This window comes from Megalobrama amblycephala, linkage group LG20, assembly GCF_018812025.1.
Source record: "Megalobrama amblycephala isolate DHTTF-2021 linkage group LG20, ASM1881202v1, whole genome shotgun sequence".
Lineage (NCBI taxonomy): Eukaryota > Metazoa > Chordata > Actinopteri > Cypriniformes > Xenocyprididae > Megalobrama > Megalobrama amblycephala.
The window spans coordinates 23,582,251-23,605,287 of record NC_063063.1 but is presented as its reverse complement, the minus strand read 5'-3'; the positions used below and the strand labels follow the sequence as shown (position 1 = coordinate 23,605,287).

General features: G+C 35.2%; 1 protein-coding gene across 5 annotated transcripts in view; it reads right to left on the bottom strand.

The window, feature by feature from the left end:
- The window catches only part of cyth1b (cytohesin 1b), an 82,168-nt gene that overhangs the window by 39,335 nt on the left and 19,796 nt on the right, over positions 1-23,037 (bottom strand). Inside the window, exons 1-2 of one of the 5 annotated variants that reach the window (XM_048169939.1) lie at positions 2,214-2,566; positions 705-785 (exon numbers count right to left, since the gene is read on the bottom strand). The exons of 2 other annotated variants lie outside the window; for them this stretch is intronic. Coding sequence is in view for 2 of the 3 variants with exons in the window: in XM_048169934.1 (XP_048025891.1) it covers positions 6,478-6,550 (73 nt within the window). In the remaining variant the exon portion in view is untranslated. Of the gene's footprint in view, positions 1-704; positions 786-2,213; positions 2,567-6,477; positions 6,595-23,037 lie in introns of those variants that run through there. 2 more of the 5 variants (XM_048169934.1, XM_048169935.1) reach the window with 2 other exon arrangements.

Genomic DNA, 23,037 nt, shown 5'->3' with positions numbered 1-23,037 from the left:
ATAAAGTTTTATATATGGATATTTTTCTTACAAAAACTAATCGCTTCACTTCAGAAGGCCATGTGGAGTACTTTCATAATGGATGGATGCATTTTTATTTATTTTTTTGCTTCAAAATGTGGCCCCCCATTCACAACCATTATAAAGCTTGGAGGAGCAAGAATATTTTTAAATATATCTCCAATTGTGTTCATCTGAAAGAATATGGTCATACACCTAGGATGGCTTGAGGGTGAGTAAAGCTTGGGATAATTTTCATTTTTTGGTGAACTATCCCTTTAACTGTAATCTGAATGGACAAAAGGGAAAGAAGCAAAGAGTAATAAAAACACATTTTAAATCAAGCCTTATTAATAATAATTAAAAAAAAACTGCATAATTTCTCTAATGTGGTTGTATAGCCACTTTAGGGAGTGTCATCCTAATCCTTTTATAGGGGGCTAGGAAATGCTTCCCACTGAATCTCAGAAAAACAACTGTAACAGCAATCATAAAATGGGCTAAAAATATGACAGACAGACAGATAGATTCTCTACATGATAAATTATGTATTGAGTTCAAAGAAAATGAACCCACTGGCATCCAATATCAATAGGTTAAGTAAATAAATACACTTTAAACAGCCAGATCAAAATCTGATTCAGCAATTAATGTAAGTTGCAAAAGTTATTTAGGCTGTATTATGCTTTAAAGTAACTTTTTACCAAATCAGTCCAGTAATTCTCTGCACTCTCTCCATATGTTCTCGCCATCAAGCATCTCTGGTTGGTTGCATTAAAGGTGCCCTAGATTCAAAATTTGAATTTACCTCGGCATAGTTGAATAACAAGAGTTCAGTACATGGAAAAGACATACATTGAGTTTCAAACTCCATTGCTTTCTCTTTCTTATGTAAATCTCATTTGTTTAAAAGACTTCCGGAAAACACGCAGATCTCAACATAACACAGACTGTTACGTAACAGTCGGGGTGTAAGTCCCAATATTTGCATATGCCAGCCCATGTTCCCAACATTATGAAAGGCATTAGACAAGGGCAGCCAGTATTAACGTCTGGATGTGCACAGGTGAATCAACAGACTAGGTAAGCAAGAACAACAGCGAAAATGGCAGATGGAGCGATAATAACTGACATGATCGATGATAGCATGCTATTTTTAGTGATATTTGTAAATTGTCTTTCTAAATGTTTCGTTAGCATGTTGCTAATGTACTGTTAAATGAGGTTAAAGTTACCATCGTTTCTCAAGAGCCATCGCTATTTTCATTTTTAAACACTTGCAGTCTGTATAATTCATAAACACAACTTCATTCTTTATAAATCTCTCCAACAGTGTAGCATTAGCCGTTAGCCACAGAGCACAGCCTCAAACTCATAGAGAATCAAATGTAAACATCAAAATAAATACTTTACTCACATAATTCGAAGCATGCATACAGCATGCATGACGAACATCTTGTAAAGATCCATTTGAGGGTTATATTAGCTGTGTGAACTTTGAAAATGTGCTGTAATATAATCGAGAGCTCGTGTGGCAGGGAGCACGCGAATTAAAGGGGCGGCGCGCTGAAAAAATCAGTGCATAGTTAATGATGCCCCAAAATAGGCAGTTAAAAAAATTAATTTCAAAAAATCTATGGGGTATTTTGAGCTGAAACTTCACAGACACATTCAGGGGACACCTTAGACTTATATTACATCTTGTGAAAAAGCATTCTTGGGCACCTTTAAAACTGCTTAGATAGACTAGTCTTACAAGTTAGTATTCAATTTTTTTCTTTAATCTGGTCATAACACCTTGATGTCAGTTACATAAAGTAGTTTGGTCTAATGTGAACTTAAAATGTAAGATTAATTACCCCTTGACTAACTGTGTGTTGGTCAGATTATTTCATTAAAACATGGTGGTTTATGCAACTGGCCCCAGTTCTCGGTTCACGAATCAAATTGACTCCAATACGTAAACAAATCGTTCAGACTGGTTTTGTGAAACGGTTTAATCGATTCACTGATCAGATCCGACTCAAAATAAAATGATTCGTTTACAAATCGGACCTGTGCATGAATGGACCTGTTGCATATCGATAGTCTCTGTTTCCATAAACATTCAACAATCCAAAAAGCAGCAGACAAAAACAAAGGAAACCACAACTATGATGATATTTTAACACCACTGGTCACTGCAAATGTGAAAACTTAATAGATCCACTCACCGATTCCATCTTCTGATTTCAGCACCATGATCACAGCGCTTTACACGAGCTCATGCGCTGACCTTGTGATTCAGAGCAATTACCTGCTGGCGGTTTAACAAACCCCCACTTTAACCTGCTAACTCACTGTTTTGAAATGTACCGAAAACAACGTCTAAGAAAAACTGGAAAGAGTGTTTGAAAGTATTTGCAGCAACAGCAGAAACCGGATGTCTCTGCATGAAGCCCTCATGCTCTGCAGACGGGGCGTGTCCTGATGATGACGAACAACCAATCAGCGTGAAGCTTTGATTTTAGTTTTTTTGGTGTGCGTGCAGCTACCCACAAACACACTTGCACATCTTACAAAGCAATGAGAACAGAAGCTAAAAATTTTTTTTATAAGAGTCTGAACTTTTAGGGAGTGTGGTAGTATAACGACCCACTCGTGTGGCTCATTCAGGGCTGACACGTGTGGGAGGAAAGTTTTATGCACTGGAAAAAAAGAACTGCACAAACCCCGTAAATCTGTCCTTTCTTAGTAACAGTAAAAACACTTCCCTATTCTATATATAGTAAAACATTCGTAATGGAATGAGTTTTTTTATTGCTTGGTTTCGGCTTGGTAGTCAAATTAAAAGGGTAGTCTTTAAAGGGATAGTTCACCCCAAAAATGAAAATTCTGTCATCATTTACTCACCCTCAAGTTGTTGCAAACCTGTAAAAAATGTATTTGTTCTGTTGAACACAAAGGAAGATATTTTGAAGAAAGTTTGTAACCAGGCCGCTTTGGGACACCATTGACTTCCATAGTAGGAAAAAAAAAATACTATTGAAGTCAATGGTGCCCCAAAACTGTTCATTTTCCCACATTCTTTAAAACATCTTCCTTTGTGTTCAACATAACAAAAAATGTGTACAAGTTTGGAATGACCTGAGGGTGAGTAAATGATGACAGAATTTTCATTGTTGGGTGAACTATCCCTGGCGAAACAGTCAAAATGCAATATATGCACTTTTATTGTGCTGTGCTTAAAAAAGTGATACACTATTCAGAAATTCAGACACATTAAACTGATCATAGTGACAGTAAAGAATATATAATATCTGCATATTAAAATGATTTCTGACAGATGTGTCTGAAGTAATGGCTGATGAAAATTCAGCTTAGCCATTAAATTAATATATTACATTTTAAAACATATTAAAATACAAAACAATTATTTAAATTGTAATAATATTTCAAATAATATTTTTAATATAATATTTCAATATAATATTTTTATGTTTATGTCAATATTTTTTTATATTTTTAATTCGCGTTAATTAAAAAAAAATGCAGCTTTGGTGAGCAAAAAAATAAAATAAAATCTCAGTATCCCATACATATTTAAAGGTAGTGTGTGTTTGTATTGGAGTACACACTATATTGTTGTCACTAGGTGTGGCCTTAAAACAGGACATAGACTAATTTAGTCCAAAAGAAGAAATAATCTCCATACAAACATGAAAACTAAAAAGTGATTATAAGTCCATGGAGCTCTTTGAAAAGCTGCATATAGAGTACTGCACTGTTATAAATACTTGCAACCTAAAATAATCTGAAAGATAGAAAGCAAGCAGAAAGAATACACTTAGAGCCTTAATATGTTCAAGGGGGCATAAGAGAAGCCTTCCAGCTACTCTTATTAACAGAGGCTTGTTTTTTCTTCTCGCCCCCAGGAGAATAGTCACATCTCATCCGTGACCAATGGCTGATTATCCTCAATACGGGATGACCGAGGACTATGTGAACAAGTTCTTTGTTTGGGTGTTTACTGACCCTTTAAGATGGTTAAAGAACAAATGTGGAACCAACCTGAGGTTATAAAGGGCCAAGAAAAGTACATCAAAGTTTTTTAATAAGTGTGAATTAAAGTTGAGCATCAGACACAGTGTGCTGGCAGCACCTGGAGTTGTGAAACTTGATTCATTTTCAAGTTGTTATATCAGAAATAGCACGCATTTCCTGCAAACATCTCTTTCGGAATCCAACATTCATAAATCTGATGTACCTATGGCCTCTGACAACAGTGTTAGAAGCAGGAGGAATACATGACGCTCATGGCGGTTTGTTTGTGTGTGTTATACCACAGAGAAGAGGGCGTGGATGGCAAACGGCAGATGAACCCTGCTGAGCGCAGCACAGTGTTTACCAGTAAAATGAACACTGAGTTACAATCTTGTGGGCTGAGAATTGACATAAGGCAGACTAAAAACCATAAAACAAACTGCATCTTGATAAATAGTATTTTGATAATAAAATAAGTTGGAAAACAATGTTATAGTCACATTTTTTATGACAGCAAGACAGACATTTCATCATTATTTCAATGTTCAGAAGGGTTTGAAGTGCTACAAGATGGGTTCCTATTGTCTTTCACCCCACAGATTAAGGCAGAGCCTGCAGACAGGCCTACCATGAAATTATTTGCTGTTTCTAAAAAATACAGAATGTACCTGACATTTTCTGTGACAAATCAAGGCATCTTTACAAGATAGCACTTGAGGAAATCTTGCTGTTCTCAACAGTACCAGACTGCCATAATAACGCTCTCTTGGGCTTTTTGCTTCACCCAGACACATAATTCAACATGTTATTACTGCAACAAGTCTGGGTCATTTTGTTCTAACCATTGTTCAATGTTCAAATAAAAGCAAAAAAAAAAAAAAAAAAAAAAAAAAGAAAAGAAAGAAAGATTTGATATACAAGAGAGTCAAAAAGAGACTCATTTTAAATTAAAATGAATTCTTTAAATATATATAGATACATGAAATTAGATTTACAGGCGCACTACAGTAAAGACATAATATTACAAAAGAATTATATCTCAAATAAATGCTGTAAGAAACATTTTCCACAAAAATATTAAGCAGCATAACTGTTTTTAACATTGATAATAATAAGAAAAGTTTCTTGAGCACCAAATCAGCATATTATAATGATTTCTGAAAAATGACACTAAAGATGGAGTAATGATGCTGAAAATTCAGCTTTGCCATTATGGGAATAAATTACATTTTATTACAATAGAAAACAGCTATTTTTAATTATAATACTGTTTCACAATATTCAAATAAATGTAGCCTTTGTGAGAATAAGAGACTTGTTTAGTGATTGCAAGACTGAAAAATGTCTGATATTCAATAATGAGATGCTTTGAGACTTCTTGTAAAAAGTTTCAGTTGTCATGGCAATGAGTGCTTATTAAATTTCTAATTCTATGCAAAAATTATTTACATGTGTGGGTAGATTCATAACAATACCAGGATGATGTACACACACACACACACACACACAGAGAGAGAACTATAAATGCCATAATATCCTTTGAATAAAACAATATTACAATAGAAGCAAAACACCCACATGTATATTGAATAGAAGTCAAACAAAATGTTTAAAGCTTGAATTTAACTCTGTTTTCATACCACTCAGTGGGAAGTGAGATGATTTCAAGATAAGATTTCTTAAGCATTTCCATAGGAATAATGGCTTCACTTTGGATTTGCTCTCTTACATATTATTTTGTGTGTGTGTGTGTGTGTGTGTGTGTGTGTGTGTGTGTGTGTGTGTGTGTGTGTGTGTGTGTGTGTGTGTGTGTGTGTGTGTGTGTGTGACATATCAGGACACAACTTTGTATAATGACATGGGTATGACAAAGGTATTACAAGGAGAGGGTGACTTATGAGGACATTACTTCATGTCCCCAATTTTCAAAAGGCTTATAAATCATACAGAATGAGTTTTTTGAGAAAGATAAAATGTGCAGTTTTGGGTAGGTTTAGGGGTAGGGGTAGGGGTAGTGTAGGGGGATAGAAAATACGGTTTGTACAGTATAAAAACCATTACACCTATGGACACAAAAACACATTTCACATACCACATTTCACAAAAACAAACCTGTGTGTGTGTGTGTGTGTGTGTGTGTGTGTGTGTGTGTGTGTGTGTGTGTGTGTGTGTGTGTGTGTGTGTGTGTGTGTGTGTGTGTGTGTGTGTGTGTGTCTAAAAAATCCCAAATTGCCATTACTCTTGTGACAGCACTATAACTTATGTAAATATTTAATAACAAGCTTTCCCAATTAAACCTGGGGGACTGTTAATAATTAATAGGCTAATTGGGGTATATTATAAATGTGTACATTAATTTGTCACAGTTTCAATATTTGATCATAACACTGAAATGGTCCTTGACAGCAATGTAGTCTAGAACTAAGATCTGGCCCTTAGCATCCTCTCACCTACCTTTCCAAAGAAATAAAGTGTCTCGAAAAAGGTAATGGTTTCCCTGCAGCGACTTCTGAACTGTACCCTTCATATGCACTGCTGGAAGTTGTCAAAGAGAAATCACGTCGTCTACTCCTGTTGAGCTGATACAACACACACATATGCAGACTGATGCACAAAACTGAGATGACACACACATGGTCACATGAATCACATGAGCATATGGTACAAAAGTCCATCATACTCTCTCTGACATCAGTGAAAGCGAACTCAAGCAAGCGATTGTGGAATATGTTTTCATGAAGATGCAAGATCTTCAAATATCTCAAATAATACTGTAGCATGCAAAATAATCTATAATGCAAAGCTTTTAGAGTCACACATAAGACTTGTGAAATACTTTAAATCTACATAAAAATACATTAGAGAAGTAATATTCCCCCAAATGTTGTTCTAACCAGCCTAAAAGAGCTGTTACTGTTCCATACTGAACAATTTTTTTCTATTTTGTTAAGGCTTTATGAGCTCCCAGCATGCAATGCAGCATGAATAAATTATGTGTTTACTGTATGCTTATTGCTTTGCTGTTCGATGACTATGCTTTTGTTATTGTTTTGACTGTCACCATTATTGAGGTCCATGTCCATGATCTATATAAGACTGTTGCATATTTTATCTCTGCATTGCAAGACGTTTCTTCTTCAGAAGAAATAATAGCAGAATTTGTATTGAATTAATACAAATTAGACTGTGTAAATGAAAATTTGATCATATATTAAACAAGAAACTGTAGCTGCCCTGAATTTATTAGCTGAAGAAGACATTTTTGCATTTACTGAACAATCAAATTCAAAATGGCTAAACAAAGTAGCGTTTATTAAGACAAAAAAATATATAAATGTGACATTTTATACAGTGTACAACGTAATAAGCAAGTAGTAGCATATTTATTCCACTAGAAGGCACTGCAATTAAACTTAACATCATTTTATTAGCAAATATTTTATCTGCATTTTAACCCAAAGGGCAGTACAACTGTACACAATGTTTACAAGTGCAGCTGCTGACCACAATTTTAAGCACTGAAATATGAAAAAACTTTAATTAAATTCAGTAAACCTGGTGTTGAATTATAAAATAATGAACATATTTCTGAATGCCGGATTTTTATAATGGCTAATGGCTTTATAATAATCTCTATAAAGGCTCTGTTATCTTTTATGAGCTATTTTGGTAGAAAAGAATGGGAGAGAGAAAGTCAGGAGGGAGAAACAGAGAGCTGCTCATTCACAACCTAATCCAGAATAGAAACAGTAATGTTCTCCCCTCCCTCTCTGCACTGGAAAGCAGGGCAAAAAACAATAATAACACAATAACTGACCCTGTGGTAACATTAGTGCTTGTGCTATGTCATTTTTCAAAGGCCTCACATTTCCAGCAAATTCTGTACATTCTCTTTTCATCTGTAATTTTCTGTCACCCTGTGTACTTTCCAGGTCTCTCCTCCTTCATGCCTCACAGAGACAGCAAACGGCTGCTACTGAAAGGCAATGCAGAAGGAGACGGGTGAAACACGTGCATTATATTTCATCCCGAAGTCAGAAAGAAAAAACTAAGACACAGTAACCTACTAATAATTGCAACTTTGAATAATGAATTTGATTGAGATTATTAAGGTGATGTTTAGGGTATAATCTATTAATAGAAAGTATGAATTGCATTTTTACTTTCCTTGTGGGTAGCAATTAGCAAACACAACAATTCTGAAGAAAAGACTGTCGCAACTTCCGGTTCATGCCGACTTTGAATACAGATCCTATTTTAATAATAATAACAAAAAAAGTTGAGAAAGTATATATAATTTTCATTTTTTTATTTTTATCTTCAATTCATTCATACATTTTACATGCAAATCAGTCAATAAACAGCACTCTCCCTGTCTGCCATTGGTCAATCAAACAGTTAGCCAAGCCCCAAATTCACAGCACTGGTTGGACAGACCAATGTTTGGATTTTGCCACAGTCTTCATACTTTTTGAGGAAATCTTGGCTTTCTTACATAGCTATCTCTGCATTTCACAGACAAAGGAGAAAGTAATTATCATAGAGAAAACCTGAGGTTTTAAAATTCAGGTGTTAAATAACTGATTGTAAAAATGACTATAGAGACAACTCTGTGACTCAGAAGAGAGATGAGAAAGTTCAGTACAACAGGTGCACTGAAAAGATTAAAAGTGTAGACATTTTGCTTCAGATATGAAGTTAAAATACGTGTTTGTAGTTTGATCTGTGCACATAAGAAAATAAATGTTGCCTTTGAGGTGAAAGTATGCATTATCTAAGCTCTGATGTAGAACCCCTGCTCACCGAAACTGCAGCAAACACATCTTCTAAGCAGGAGACCAGACGGGAGAAATGAAATGAGATGAGACTCCTCCGGGAAATGCAGTGCCTTTACTTGATGCTGCTTTACCCAGCAGACACAGCTAAAATACAGACAAGACTCCTCCGATTCACTATGCTGTTTCTGTATTCTGATTGTGTGTGTGTGTGCGCAGTATAAGCCAGTTCTAGCACACAGAGTCTTCTGTTTAAAGCAAAGCAGATGTGAGACTTAATCACAATCCTTAGCGAGACAGTCGGAATACATTTAAATATCATTTCCACCTTGTAACCTAAACACTAAAATCACCCTGGCTAACTCTGTAGTCCCGTAACTTCATCCCAAACAGATCTCTGTGCTGAGAATGGAAAACATTAAAATACACAAAAAATAAAAAGCAAGGCAACAATGATCCCTATGCATATATTTATGGGTTTTTGATCAAAACAGTTTCTGCAAAACTGAAATGATCCAATCGAAGAGGCCAATTTTATCAACCAAAGCAGAAACAATTGCATACACCCCATAAATGTTAACCAGTTAGCCTATACAAATGAATAATTAGCTCTGGATGCTGATTGCTCAAGTGGGGATTTTCAGTGATTCTTTCTGCAGGTTACATAGTTCCGCCAGTTGACGACAAGTGTGTTTTAATGAGTCTTTATAAATGAGTCAATGAATCATTCATTCAAGTGATTCATTTAAAAATGTATGATTCACCCTGCGTTCCATTCGGAAGGGCTCATCCCCTATGCCCCAATCACTTCTAAGGCTTTACCCTCCAGAGTGAGAGCTTCAAAGGGATGAAGGGTGTAACTCTTTTTGGGAACGCACTTCTGCGTCATCTTAACGAGACAATCAAGGAGGCGCCGTCGTGCCACATTTTGTACGTTGGTTGACCCCCAAAAAACACGCTCTGAGTTTATTTATTTATTTATTTTTGGTTTATCGCACCATATTGTATATTGTGTCTGTGTATTTGAAACATTTGAATGGAATGATAAAGGTAGCTGTAATTTTGTTGAAGTACAATGTCGTTTTGGTACATAATAATGTACCAAATGTAACTCGTATAAATATTACAGTAGTGGCTAGTTTTGAGCACTTCGGTTTAGAACGACCCTTCAATATGGCGGCCATGATTGTTTTCACTCTGAAGTGCCCTACAGAGGGCGATATATCCCATTTGGAATGTATCGTCGTTCAGGAACAAAACAAGTGAGTTGGAATTATGAGTGAGTCATTGAATTATTCATAGAACCTATTCATTCCATTCGATCCAATCATTCTAGAATCTAATATGCTGATTTGTTGCTCAAGAAATATTTCTGATTAGTATCAATGTTGAAAGCAATTGTGCTGCTTAAAATATTTTTGTGGAAACTGTGTTTTTTTTTTTTTTTTTAGATGATTAGAAAGTTCAACAGAACAGCATTTATTCGAAATAGAAATCTTTTGTACTTTCATATTACAACTATCAGTCACTAAATAAAATGATTAATTTCTTTCTTAAAAATCTTATCGCAAACCTTTGAAAGGAAATGTAAGTTACTCAATATTTTATTACTGAACTGTATAAAAGCATCAAAAATCACACTCACAATCATGCTGTTTTTCTGAATATATCATTACATAACATTTTTAAAAGATATTTTCATTTAACATTAAATAATGCAGCGTTCATTATGCCACATTCTTTCTCAGATGGCTGCCTTTAAATTACTAAGCACCAGGGTCGAGCAAACAACTCAAGCTTTTATCTTTTAAAAGCTGTATTTAAATGCCAAATGAGACAGCCGTCAGAGTATCTTATTAAAACGGCACAGCACTCAAGAATTGTGAGGTCAGTTCACATAGCTGTAGCTCAAAGCATCAAGATGCTAAATGGATGCTGAGGGGGCAGAAAATCAGATCTGACCTTCACTGCAGGTGTTACTACAAGAGGAAGTGTTGTTAAGGCTGTGGTTGTAGAAAAAAAGGTCATTCCAACCCTATTCTAACCCTAACCGCACAGTGTAGGGGTTATGACACATTCACAAACCTTTGAGTGCCTATTGTCATTACACTGTGCTGTGATTAAGAAAGAGAATCTGTCAGAATGATACAGAATTGGATTTTAAAACTCACACAGTACCATTTCAATAAAGTTTTCCATTAGCATATTGCTAAACTAATAATGTGTTTTATTTTGATAAACATAAAAATACACATTACACACTAAAACAGGGTAAAACAGTCAATTCTAATTAGACTTAGCTATTTTAATTGATCGTTTTGGTATTATAGTCACAATGAAATGAAAGAAGTGAAAGATCTTAGTTTTTGCTATGTCCGAAAAGCTTTTCCTGACTGTATAAAAGCTATCATACAGCAAGGTTAAAGTCTGAAACATTTTCTTAAACATTTCTGTATCTAACTACCATCAAAAATAGATTACAGGGCTGCATGGACTGGTATATATTTTAAGAATGAATTAGCAGTGTTGTCGCCAAGTGGTTTGAGTTCAAGGCATTTCAAGACCAGGTGGAGACAGACCAAAATAAACAGTTATACCATCTTACCACTCTGTCTCTCTCTCTCTTCACATCTCTGATTCCCTCGTTCCTTCTCTCACTTCTATTTTCCCAGAACACACTGTGCTATGCAAAAGACACTCATTACCACTGCACACCTGTTTCAAAGCTGACAGAGAGAGGGAGCAGGTGAGGTGGTGCTGTAGAGGGCAAGGCAATGATAATGATAAACTGCAGCAAAAAGAAAATATGTGGTGTTTGTGAAGAGAGACATTATCCTAATCTCTGTATATAATGGGTTTTTTAATGACTCACAGCAATGCGTATTTAGATAGAACAGTGGCTGATGGCGAAAATAATGCAGACATTCATGAATTAATACGATACATGAAATTATATAATTTAATGCAAGCAAAATGGGACCTTGTTGTAAAGTGTTACCATATAAATTTAACATTAAAGGTGCCGTAGAACGTCTTTTTAAAAGATGTAATATAAGTCTAAGGTGTCCCCTGAATGTGTCTGTGAAGTTTCAGCTCAAAATACCCCATAGATTTTTTTTTTATTAATTTTTTTTGCTGCCTATTTTGGGGCATCATTAACTATGAGCCGATTTAGGCTGCGGCCCCTTTAAATGCTCACGCTCCCCGCCCCCAGAGCTTGCGCTTGCCTTTAACAGCATAAACAAAGTTCACACAGCTAATATAACCCTCAAAATTGTTCTTTACAAAGTGTTCGTCATGCAGCATGTCTAATCGCGTAAGTATGGTATTTATTTTGATGTCTACATTTGATTCTGAATGAGTTTGATAGTGCTCCGTGGCTAAAGCTAACATTACACACTGTTGGAGAGATTCATAAAGAATGAAGTTGTGTTTGTGAATTATACAGACTGCAAGTGTTTAAAAAATGAAAATAATGACAGTCTTGTCTCCGTGAATACAGTAAGAAACGATGGTAACTTTAACCACATTTAACAGTACATTAGCAACATGCTAATGAAACATTTAGAAAGACAATTTACAAATATCACTAAAAAATATCATGTTATCATGGATCATGTCAGATATTATTGCTCCATCTGCCATTTTTCGCTGTTGTCCTTGCTTGCTTACCTAGTCTGATGATTCAGCTGTGCACATCCAGACATCCTGCCCTTGTCTAATCCTTGAACATGAGCTGGCATATGCAAATATTGGGGGCGTACATATTAACGATCCCGACTGTTACGTAACAGTCAGTGTTATGTTGAGATTCGCCTGTTCTTCAGAGGTCTTTTAAACAAATTAGATTTATATAAGAAGGAGGAAACAATGGTGTTTGAGACTCACTGTATGTCATTTCCATGTACTGAACTCTTGTTATTTAACTATGCCAAGATAAATTCAATTTTTAATTCTAGGGCACCTTTAAATATTTGTATATTTGGAAAAATTCTTGCAAAAACATTTTTAAATTAGTAAATGTGAATTGGGTTTCCCCCAACTTTTGGCTAAGGCATTTTCATAATTTTTCCAGTCAGTTTAAGATTAATGGACAACAAATTTTAACAAACATTTTATAGAGATTGAACTCACAAAGAGAAATTTATTGCAAGTGAATTTTAGAGCTGAACATAATTAGAAAAAAAATCTAGTATATTCACCACAGAAATTTTGCATGACATTTTAAAGTCCTCCTGTGGTGAAAATCAAGCTTTTAATGTTGTTTAGATGTTTTAATACACTTTAAGACAAACCATTTGCAAATTCATAAGTCAACACCACTGTTGAGGATTTTCTCTTTAAAGCTGCAGTGAACCAAAGACAGTCTTAAAAATATGGTATTAAATCGTTAATGTTTCTGACGTCAAAACTACCTTATAACCAATCATGTCAACGTGTTATCATCAACAAGTTATCGTCAATGAGTGGATCTCTGAACTGGTGTGAGTTAGTGGAGGCAGGTCTAATATATTAATATATAGGGCTAATATATTATGCATATTCATAGCACCGTGTATACTAAATGAGGCAAGGGTGTAGAGTTACATTCAAGCTATTTTAAGGCATTTCAAGGAAAAAAACATTTATAGATGTGTTTTAAGGGATAAATAATTTTGTCTACAGGGGGACTTTAAGATTTTCATTATTTCCATGAGTTTTCCAGGCCTGGGCAGCGTTTCCCAAAAGCATTGTGAGCTTAAGTTGATCGAAGCTCCATTGCCACCAATGGGGCTATGATCAACTTAGGCTTACAATGCTTTTGAGAAATGCTACCCTGGACATCACAATAGCAAAACTATCCAATATTTTTAATGACTTGAGTTTTGATCTGAGGTTTTTCATGATTCTGATTATCACTGTCAGCACATTTAATCTCTAACACAAGGGGAATCTAACCATTCTATTATCAGAAGCCATTTAACCTTCACCACATGAAGCATGTAGAAGACAGGAACATCAAATATCTCACTCTTAAGTAACACCATACTGTGAAACTATCTGAGAACAAACCACATTGCCACAATCATCTGCAGCATCTAATCTGTCCTTGTGTGACACTATCTCTGAGAAGTGTCCAGTGATGACTGAGGTCAGTGCAGTCATTTGCATCACGAGGGCCTGGTGGGCTGTTCTGTTTTCAGCACAGAATTAAAAGTCAGAGCAAGCACAGCAGCTGCACGATTAAATAAGAAACCTGTTGAAATAGCCCTCTCAAAGAATTATGCTAATGCTCTCCATGTCATGATGAATGATTCAGAGCAAAAACCATTTCCATGGACAGAGTATATGAAAGGAAATAACAGAAGCATAAATGTTGCTGAACAACTAGAGCCATGCCGAGTCTGCCAGAAACTGAAAGAAAGCAATAGTGCATATTAAAATATCACAGAAAGTGTGTGTATATATATATATATATATATATATATATATATATATATATATATAGGATTTATTTGAATTTATTTGATCAATTTAACACTATAGTTTGGGGACCAATTCTCGCTATTAACTAGTTGCTTATTAGCTTGCATATTAGTACTTATAAAGTGCATATTAATGCCTTGTTCTGAATGACCATATTCTACATCCCTTAATCCTACCCAATACCTAAACTTAACCACTACAACAACTAACTTACTAACTATTAATAAGCAGTAAATTAGGAGTTTATTGAGGCAAAAGTGGTAGTTAATAGTGAATATGTGAACCAGTCATAATGGTAAATTTTTTCTAAATAAATAAGCTTTCCACTGATGTATGGTTTGTTAGGATAGGGCAATATTTGCCCGAGATACAACTATTTAAAAATCTGGAATCTGAGGGTGCAAAAAAAAAAAATCTAAATATTGAGAAAATCACCACGTCCAAATGAAGTCCTTAGCAATGCATATCCACTCACAAAAAATAAATATTTTATATATTTATGGTAGGAAATGTACAAAATATCTTCATGGAACATGATCTTTACTTAATATCCTAATGAGTTTTGGCATAAAAGAAAAATGGATAATTTTGACCCATACAATGTATTGTTGGCTATTGCTACAAATCAAAAAAGGGTTCATTGTATGTCTTTCTGGGTTTTTGGGTATTCTTCAAATGTTCCTGGCTCATTACAGTCTATGTGATGACATTTAATAAAATAGAAAAGAAAAAAAATAACAATCTGCGGTTGTAAACATCAGCGTAAGAGCAAAGTCAATACTGAAGCTGCAAAAGCCAATGGCAATAAATCCTTCTGAACTTCCTTGGGAGTCTGATGTGGCACTGCAATATATCTGTGACAGGGTGATGCTTAAGACATCTCCCACATCTAATAAAACAGTTATTCTGAATAGTTTGTGTCAAAGTTTAGATACATTGATATATGTACAGTCCCTGACAAAAGTCTTGTCGCTTATCTATTTTGTAGAAACACCTGCTATTAACCTGACTTTTAATTAATCAATTGGTGTTAGAAATAGCTCATATGAAAAGCTAAAACCCTCCCAAATGATGTTTAATGCACTGAAACATTATTACAAAAGCTGTTGGGATTAAAATGAGCCATTTCTTGTAAAAAAAATCTTGATTAGAAATATATTTCAGCGGCACTTCAGGTCAATTTGTACACAAGCGACAAGACTTTTGTCAGGGACTGTACATGTGTGAGACCGTATTTGCCCTCATTTTAAACATAATACTAGTCATGGCCAGGGCCGACGCCAGAACATACAAAATGAGGGGTCATTTCGTTTTCATAGGGGGCAAACTTTATATGATTTTAGAAACAGAAATTTACCAAAACGATAACAATCTGTATTAATTACAACTGAAATAGACCAAGTTCTATATTAAAGGCAGAGCAGGTGATTTGTTCCAGAATCATTTTGGTTGAAAGTCTCTTCATGTCCTGATAAATGTATGCATTTCCATACCTCCACGCACCTCGATAGCAGTCACCTTTTACAGTTCCTCCTGAACCAAAACAACGAGCTTATGCTCCATATATACCATAATTTGTAAGAGATGGAAACCTGTCACATTATACTAGGAGCGATTCGATTTTATGCTTTTCTATGGCAATACTATCAACGCCGAAATGAATCTGCAGCAGCCAGGTGGTACAGGTCAGTGCTTTTTAAGTTGTTTAATGTTCATTATTATTGTAGTTATGTGCTTTGAGACATGAGGTAGTTTAACACTGTTTGCGTTCATGTGTTTTGGAGGGGGCGTGGTTTTGGAGACTCTCTGAAGGGAGGGTGGGATCCTATGCTTTCAAAGCTAGCTTGCTATTGCTACCCTCTCCGAAAATTGCCTACCCTACCTTTAAAACAGCACCAAAACACAAGATGGTCCATCCTATAACTACACCAAAACCATTTGCATTATGCCTACACTTCGTAAACATGAGTCACAAAAGCTCATCAATTCCACCAACACACAATAATAATAAAAACATAAGGGTGAATCAACTCCAGGGTAAGGCTAAGGAGATGTAGAAATAGTTTTGTGTCACCGCACAACCTACACATCCCAGCACGAAAGCTCCCAATAAATTAATTGTTATTAAAGCGTCTACGTTCACAAACCACTGTTAATTTTAATAGAAGCAAGCACACTGTATGCGGGATTTGGCATGGCGGAAAGCATTCAAAGAGCGCTTCCATTATAATTACTAAAAAGCTGTCATCTTAAGTTCATCTTGCAAATTCCCATTATAATAAATGAAGCTGACTGCACAATGAATCTCTTATTTACATAATTGTTTGTTATACTGAGAGGATTGTGAGAGTGCAGAAATCACTCACCGCTACACAGTGCTAACTTAAACACCATTGCGTTTAACAAATGGTCATGGCACTGCTTGGGATTTTGATAGCCAGTTCCAATAAAGTCTATGTCTGGAGAAGAGCACCAGACAGTAGCAGAAACCCCAGAGGCTACCTCTGTTTATGATGTCATTACTCATTGCTTTGAAAGGTGCAGCTCCAGAACCCAACTAGTCTACATATTAGGGAACAAATGCGCCATGGTCCTATGGCCTAGCAAAAGTGGAAAGTGCTTGGTCCATTCAGGAGGGTGCAAGACAGACCTGCCTTTGAGGGATAATTCACCCAAAAACTATGTTATGAGTATGAGTTTCTTTCTTCTATGGAACACAACAGTTTGATTTCTGAATAATATCCTGGACACTCTTTAAAAATTCTTTTCAATATAATGATAAAGAATCAAGATTGGAGGTTTCAGGGTTTAAAAATGATAACAAAAGCACCATAAAATTATCATAAGTGTGCTCAATATGAACCAAGTACTATATTCAAAGTTTTCTGAAGCCATGAAAACCAAAACAGAAGTGTAAGTCTGATTGCTGAATGATTTAAATGATTTGTTTGATTCAGTTCTCAAAATCAGACCGAATGATTTGTTTGCTTACTGGAGTGGAAGATTATTAGATTATTAAATAAACTAAATTCCAGTCCGTTTCTTACACAAAGCTTATTGTATAGCTTAAAGAAATCAGAAGGCTTTGAAATTACATGATGGAAGTGTATAATGACCAGGTGGTACGCAGGTACGCATACACAGCAAAATCCCCAGAGTTAAATCAACTCTGCTCAGATTACATATGATCCCTCTCTACTTAGTGTTAAAGTAACACTGAAACAGAGTTAAAGTTAATGAGATAATTAAGTGATTAATTACATTATGATTGAGCATTAGTGATGAACACCTGATGTTAACAAGCAGAATCACTGAAGAGAAACACAAGAAGTACAACTGACTTCAGCCACAGCCTTAGATGAAATCAACTGAAGATAAAAATAAAATCATAAAATCTCTCAAGATCTGATTAACTCCCCAAATAGCATGCAATCGCAATAAATTTAACTCTGCTTCAGTGTTATTTTAACTCTATGTAGAGAGTGACCATATGTTCTCTGAGCAGAGTTGATTTAACTCTGGAGATTTTGCTGTGTACACGGTAAAAATAAACGATGAAAACATGGAGGGAAGCGCTTTTGAGTTCCAACATTTTTGAGGACCGGTTCACAGGGACACGTTTACTTACTGGAGTAGGATTTTTCTCCATCTCTGGTAAGATAGCAATCATGATGATAAATGTGTTATTTAATTATTAGATGTGCAACAGATCGCAGTTAATCTGTGATACGTACGGATAAGGTCCAACGGTTCGGCACGCATGTGATTTACGGATGAACTGCTAAATTTAACCATCATAGAGTGAAAGTTTATCATTTGGACGTGTTTTGTCACGGCAATTAACACATTAAAATGATTTTAAACACAGAAGAAGAGGCGAAAATCAGGACTCGTGAGCTGTTATCTGTGCGCACAGCCTCACAGAGAGAGAGATTCAGACACCAAATTAATTCCTCTTTTGCGTTTACTTGCGCTTTAACGGACACATACACACAAAATCAGTTATGTCATAAGTGAACAGAAACAAAAACGGTTTTGTGTGTCAGTTATTCGGTCCGTGCTTTCCTTCTTAAAGTGACAGCAGCCTAATATTCTTGCTGTTATCTGTGTCATTAATGTTAGCGAAACAAAATTTAAAAAATCATTATCATAATCTACCATGTTCGAGAGAAAAGAAGACAGTGAGGAGAGCAATCAGGAGGATAGTGATGAGGAAGCTTTTAGGATAAGTGTGTCGCGTAAAGTGTGAGTACCGAGCAACATCTCCAGGTGCTCCCTTGAAAACCAGACCAAAAAACTTATGTGCACTCCAGACAATTACACAATCACAACTTTATTTTAAGGTGAACAACTCCTTTAGGATGCAACTTGTTTCTGAAATTGCTGCATGTAAAGTTTCCATTCTCCTCTGCTCATCTCTGATGAAGATCTGAGATAATAAGGTGTGAAAATGAGGGACAGATTTAAGGACAGGAGTTAGATATTAACCTGTCAAGCAGATGCAATAAAGGAGAGAGCCCAGGAATAATAGATTTTGGAGAGGCAGAGTTCAATAAAAGGCTCAGGAGAACTACTAAGAAAATGAAATTTAAGCTCTGTTCCAAAACCTAGCAAATTGTAATCTCACATTTTTAGGATTCCTCATTTTCACACAATTTCAAGGCAGAATCAAATGTATCCTTCATGTCATCACTGTCAGGCGGAAACCTTGCATGTCCAAAAACGCTACTTTTCAGGAAATGGAAAAATATTAGTATTTTTGAAATAATTAAACACAAAGTTTATATTGTGGATTTATATTTGGTCAGACATTTGAACATGTCATTATATTAAAAATTTACCAAAACCAAGCTCAAATAGAGTTGCAAGGTTTTTGTCATTTGAGGCAATAAGCGCATAGTTCATCAACTTACAGGATTTAAAGTTTATTGTAACTATGCGAACGCTCAGATTTTTCTGTCATTTGGCCAAAATGTCATGTTATAAAAGATGAAGTGCTACGCGTAGGCTATTCAAGATCATTGGCTATGACTTGATGGCTAGACTGAGATACACTTCTCCACTACTCAAATACATAAAACATTAGCCTTTATATAGTGTTTCTTGAGTAAAGAAAATGCTTTACTTATTCAAACAACCAGCTCTTTACTACTGCTGTCTTCATGTGCTCTCGGAATTAACATTAATACGAGATTCCTAAGTAAAAATTGCACATGAGCGCCCTCCTATTTTGAAACTTGAATGCGATAAGCTCGTAATCACGACTTCAGGAGTGGAAATTATCAAATTTCCGATTGCAATTCAAGGTTAATGCTGCCTTCGCATGCTAACAAGCAGAGGAAGTCCAAACTGCGTATGGCACTATATTCACGATAGGAGAGGGGTGGAGTTATGAGGTTTGACTGACAGTTTAAGGATCCAATTGACTCAAGAGGTTTAGTCACAAGCTCTTTTTAATACTTTTCATTGGTTACATATTTGCAAAACCCACAGACAGACGTAAAGATTTATGAAAAAAATTAAAATGACGAAAAATGGTAGATACAGGTACATTCCACCTGACAGCGATGATATGTAGATGCAATCCCAGAATGCATTTTAATGAGCTCAGTGCAAAAACAAATTCCAGATGGTGGGTGACATGTATGTATATTGTATGAATTCCTGAAAAGAGTCAAAAATCACTCAACTGAGGTCCCATTCCAGTCTGCTGTCACAGAAAGCAGCTGCCTGTGTAGGCAGTAGGCAGCGAGGCAGCTCATTAGGTTTTGGAAAAGAGCTAGAAAGAGAGATGTAAATAAGATTTGTTTTGTCCTTCACTGTTTATCATCACAGACGGTGACTCCCTCAGAAGAACTGGTGGGCCACCACACCGGCATCATGGGAGATCCATGAGTGGGCAGCACTGACTTGCTTCCAGCATGATAATATGGGCTCACAGTCCAAAAATGAGTCACTTCACTCATATCACACCTCTATCCGCTCACACAGTCCTTCTCTTCATAACCCCTTTATGATATAGTCACTTTAGCTCTTCTTTCGATTGTTCTCATGCATACTACATACCCTCATTTCAACGATCTAGAAAGAGAGATGTGCCTGGTAGGTTACTTCAAGGGGTCATTTCACAATGAAAAAAAAAGTTTTCATTTAAAAAAAGTTGTTATACATTTCTTTTTAATTATTTTTTTTGCGAGTGTTCATTTTGGACCTTGTATGCATCTACATTTTCTCTCCAAATTTCAACATATCTTAGTATTTTCCAGCAGTAATAACTCATCATAGTTCAATAATAATTCAACCAGCTCTTTGCTGTTTGTGTCTGAAAAAGAAGAGTTTTTACAAATGTGCATGAATAGGTTGCATGAGGCAAAACTGGCAGGTCAAATTTGGTTCAAGTGTACAGGCTTGTTGTGAGGCTCATTCTGAGAGCAGCTGCCCAGTGTGTGTGTGTGTGTGTGTGTGTGTATTTAATCTAAAGGTGAAGTGTTTCATTATTGTGGTGTTAAAATACTTACTGCTATCTCAGCTTAATATGCAGCAATAACTATGAGTAAGCTATGCTTAGGCTGATTCCACGAAAAATTGTAAATACTGTGGTTCTTTACCTATGAAAACATCTCAAGCAGCCTGCACAGCAACATTGGATAGACGTTATGCATGCTTGATTTCACACATTGCTGCATTACAAAATATGTCAAAATGCAATTCATAATTCATAATAAAACTTAACGTACACAAGAACCTGCATACGTATACAGAAAGACAGTATACATATTCAAAATGAAGAAATTAAGACAACCATAAATATTAGTATTTTAATTTTACAGTTGTAACGTAAAATAAAATAAAAATTATATATTTTATATATATTATATTTATAAATTATATATAAATTATATATTATATATTTTATATATATATATATATATATATATATATATATATATATATATATATATATATATATATATATATATATATATATATATATATATTTTTTTTTTTTTTTTTTTTTTTTTTTTTTAAATCATTTAATTGTGCAGCCCTACAAACAAGTACAGCAATTTTTTTTTTTTTTATCACATTTTAAATTGCAATCGCAAATCAGGTAAAAAAAACTCAGGTAAAAAAAAATGCAATTCAAATTTTTTTCCCCAAATCATGACAGCCTAAATCACAGTATGAATATATTTTTACTGAGAAAAAGAAATCACGATTTCAGCATGAAAGGAATTTGTTTACTGGAAATCAACTTTTATAAGGGAACTTCATGAAAGAAACGCACTAAAATTGTGCAGCACAAACATATTATAGACATTAAATTCCTCTTTAAAAGTTCTTCATTAGCCACATGTGAATTTGGAGGTGGTGATAATAAAACACTACTGATTCAGAGAAAGCATGATTGACTTATTGACTCATCATGATTAGAATTGGAAATCATTGAGCTGCCCTTGGCATCTGAATCACTGTGTGTGTGTGTGTGTGTGTGTGTGTGTGTGTGTGTGTGTGTGTGTGTGTGTGTGTGTGTGTGTTTGTGTGTGTGTGTGTGTGTGTGTGTGTGTGTGTGTGTGTGTGTGTGTGTGTGTGTGTGAACAGATGAAACTCTCACCAATATGATCTCTTGTATGTAATCTACTTCCTCCTCACTGAACAGTATTTCACAATAACCCTCTCCATTCTCACAATCCCACGTTCACACTTCTTGATCCATTTCTTTTGATTATTCTTTCTTACCATTCTTCTTTATGACTTGGAGTGACCTTTAAGTGAAGTAAGACACACTTAAGGCTTTTTTGCACAGTGTGAAATCTCTCCATCTCTCAGTACACACAGACCAGCACTTTTTACAGTAAAAAGCTTTAGGGAGGAATGGGCCTCTCAATTGCACCGTTCAGCTGTGTTTCAAGGACTGGTCACTTTGGTACTAATCTTACAGCTGGACTCCTCTATCATGTAAAAAAAAATTGCTTGGACTTAAATGCTTTGCATCTTCTTATACCAAAGTCATTACTAATGGCAACACAAGAGTCACGGTGATGCTGTGTGGCTGTTTTTTAAGAAAATAATAAGCCAAGAGTGAAATATCTCTGACAGTGTCAGTGCAGAACAGGAGAGCAGCTTTACACACATATTTGTCTTTTTGATGCTCAGTGTCATTATGAGAACAGCCCTTAATACACTAAAAAATAAATGACTTCCCATTTCACTGGATTGAAAAATGCTGTAGTTTGCCAAACTCTGGAGAAATGAAAGAGCATGGATGCATTGAATTTCCTGTCCATGTGATTTGGTAATGATTCATGACAAATGACTTACTAAAATGGATTCACAGCATCCATATATCTTTACAAAGAAAAAGAAGTCACGATTTCTGCATAGAAGATCCTTAAGGCTTTTGTCTTAAAAAAAAAAAAAAAAAAAAAAATTCATTGAATCCTTTCAAACGTATTACAAAGAAACAAGGACACGGTGCCAGTGAACCCCACATAAAATTATACATTTATATTATACATATGTATAAATATGTACAAAATAACAAATATTTATTAATTTACTGAATAATTATTCAATATTCATGCAGTATATAACACACGCAATAGTATTTTGCAAGTGTCAACAGTTCAATATACAAGGCAAAAAATACTGATTAACTTACATTTTAGGCACAATATTTCCAGTTACTTCATCTTTTTTTGCTCTGGCAATGAAAATGATTCTAAATATCAAAGTAGTTTTCAAACAATGCAAAGTTTAGCGGTATTCAGAT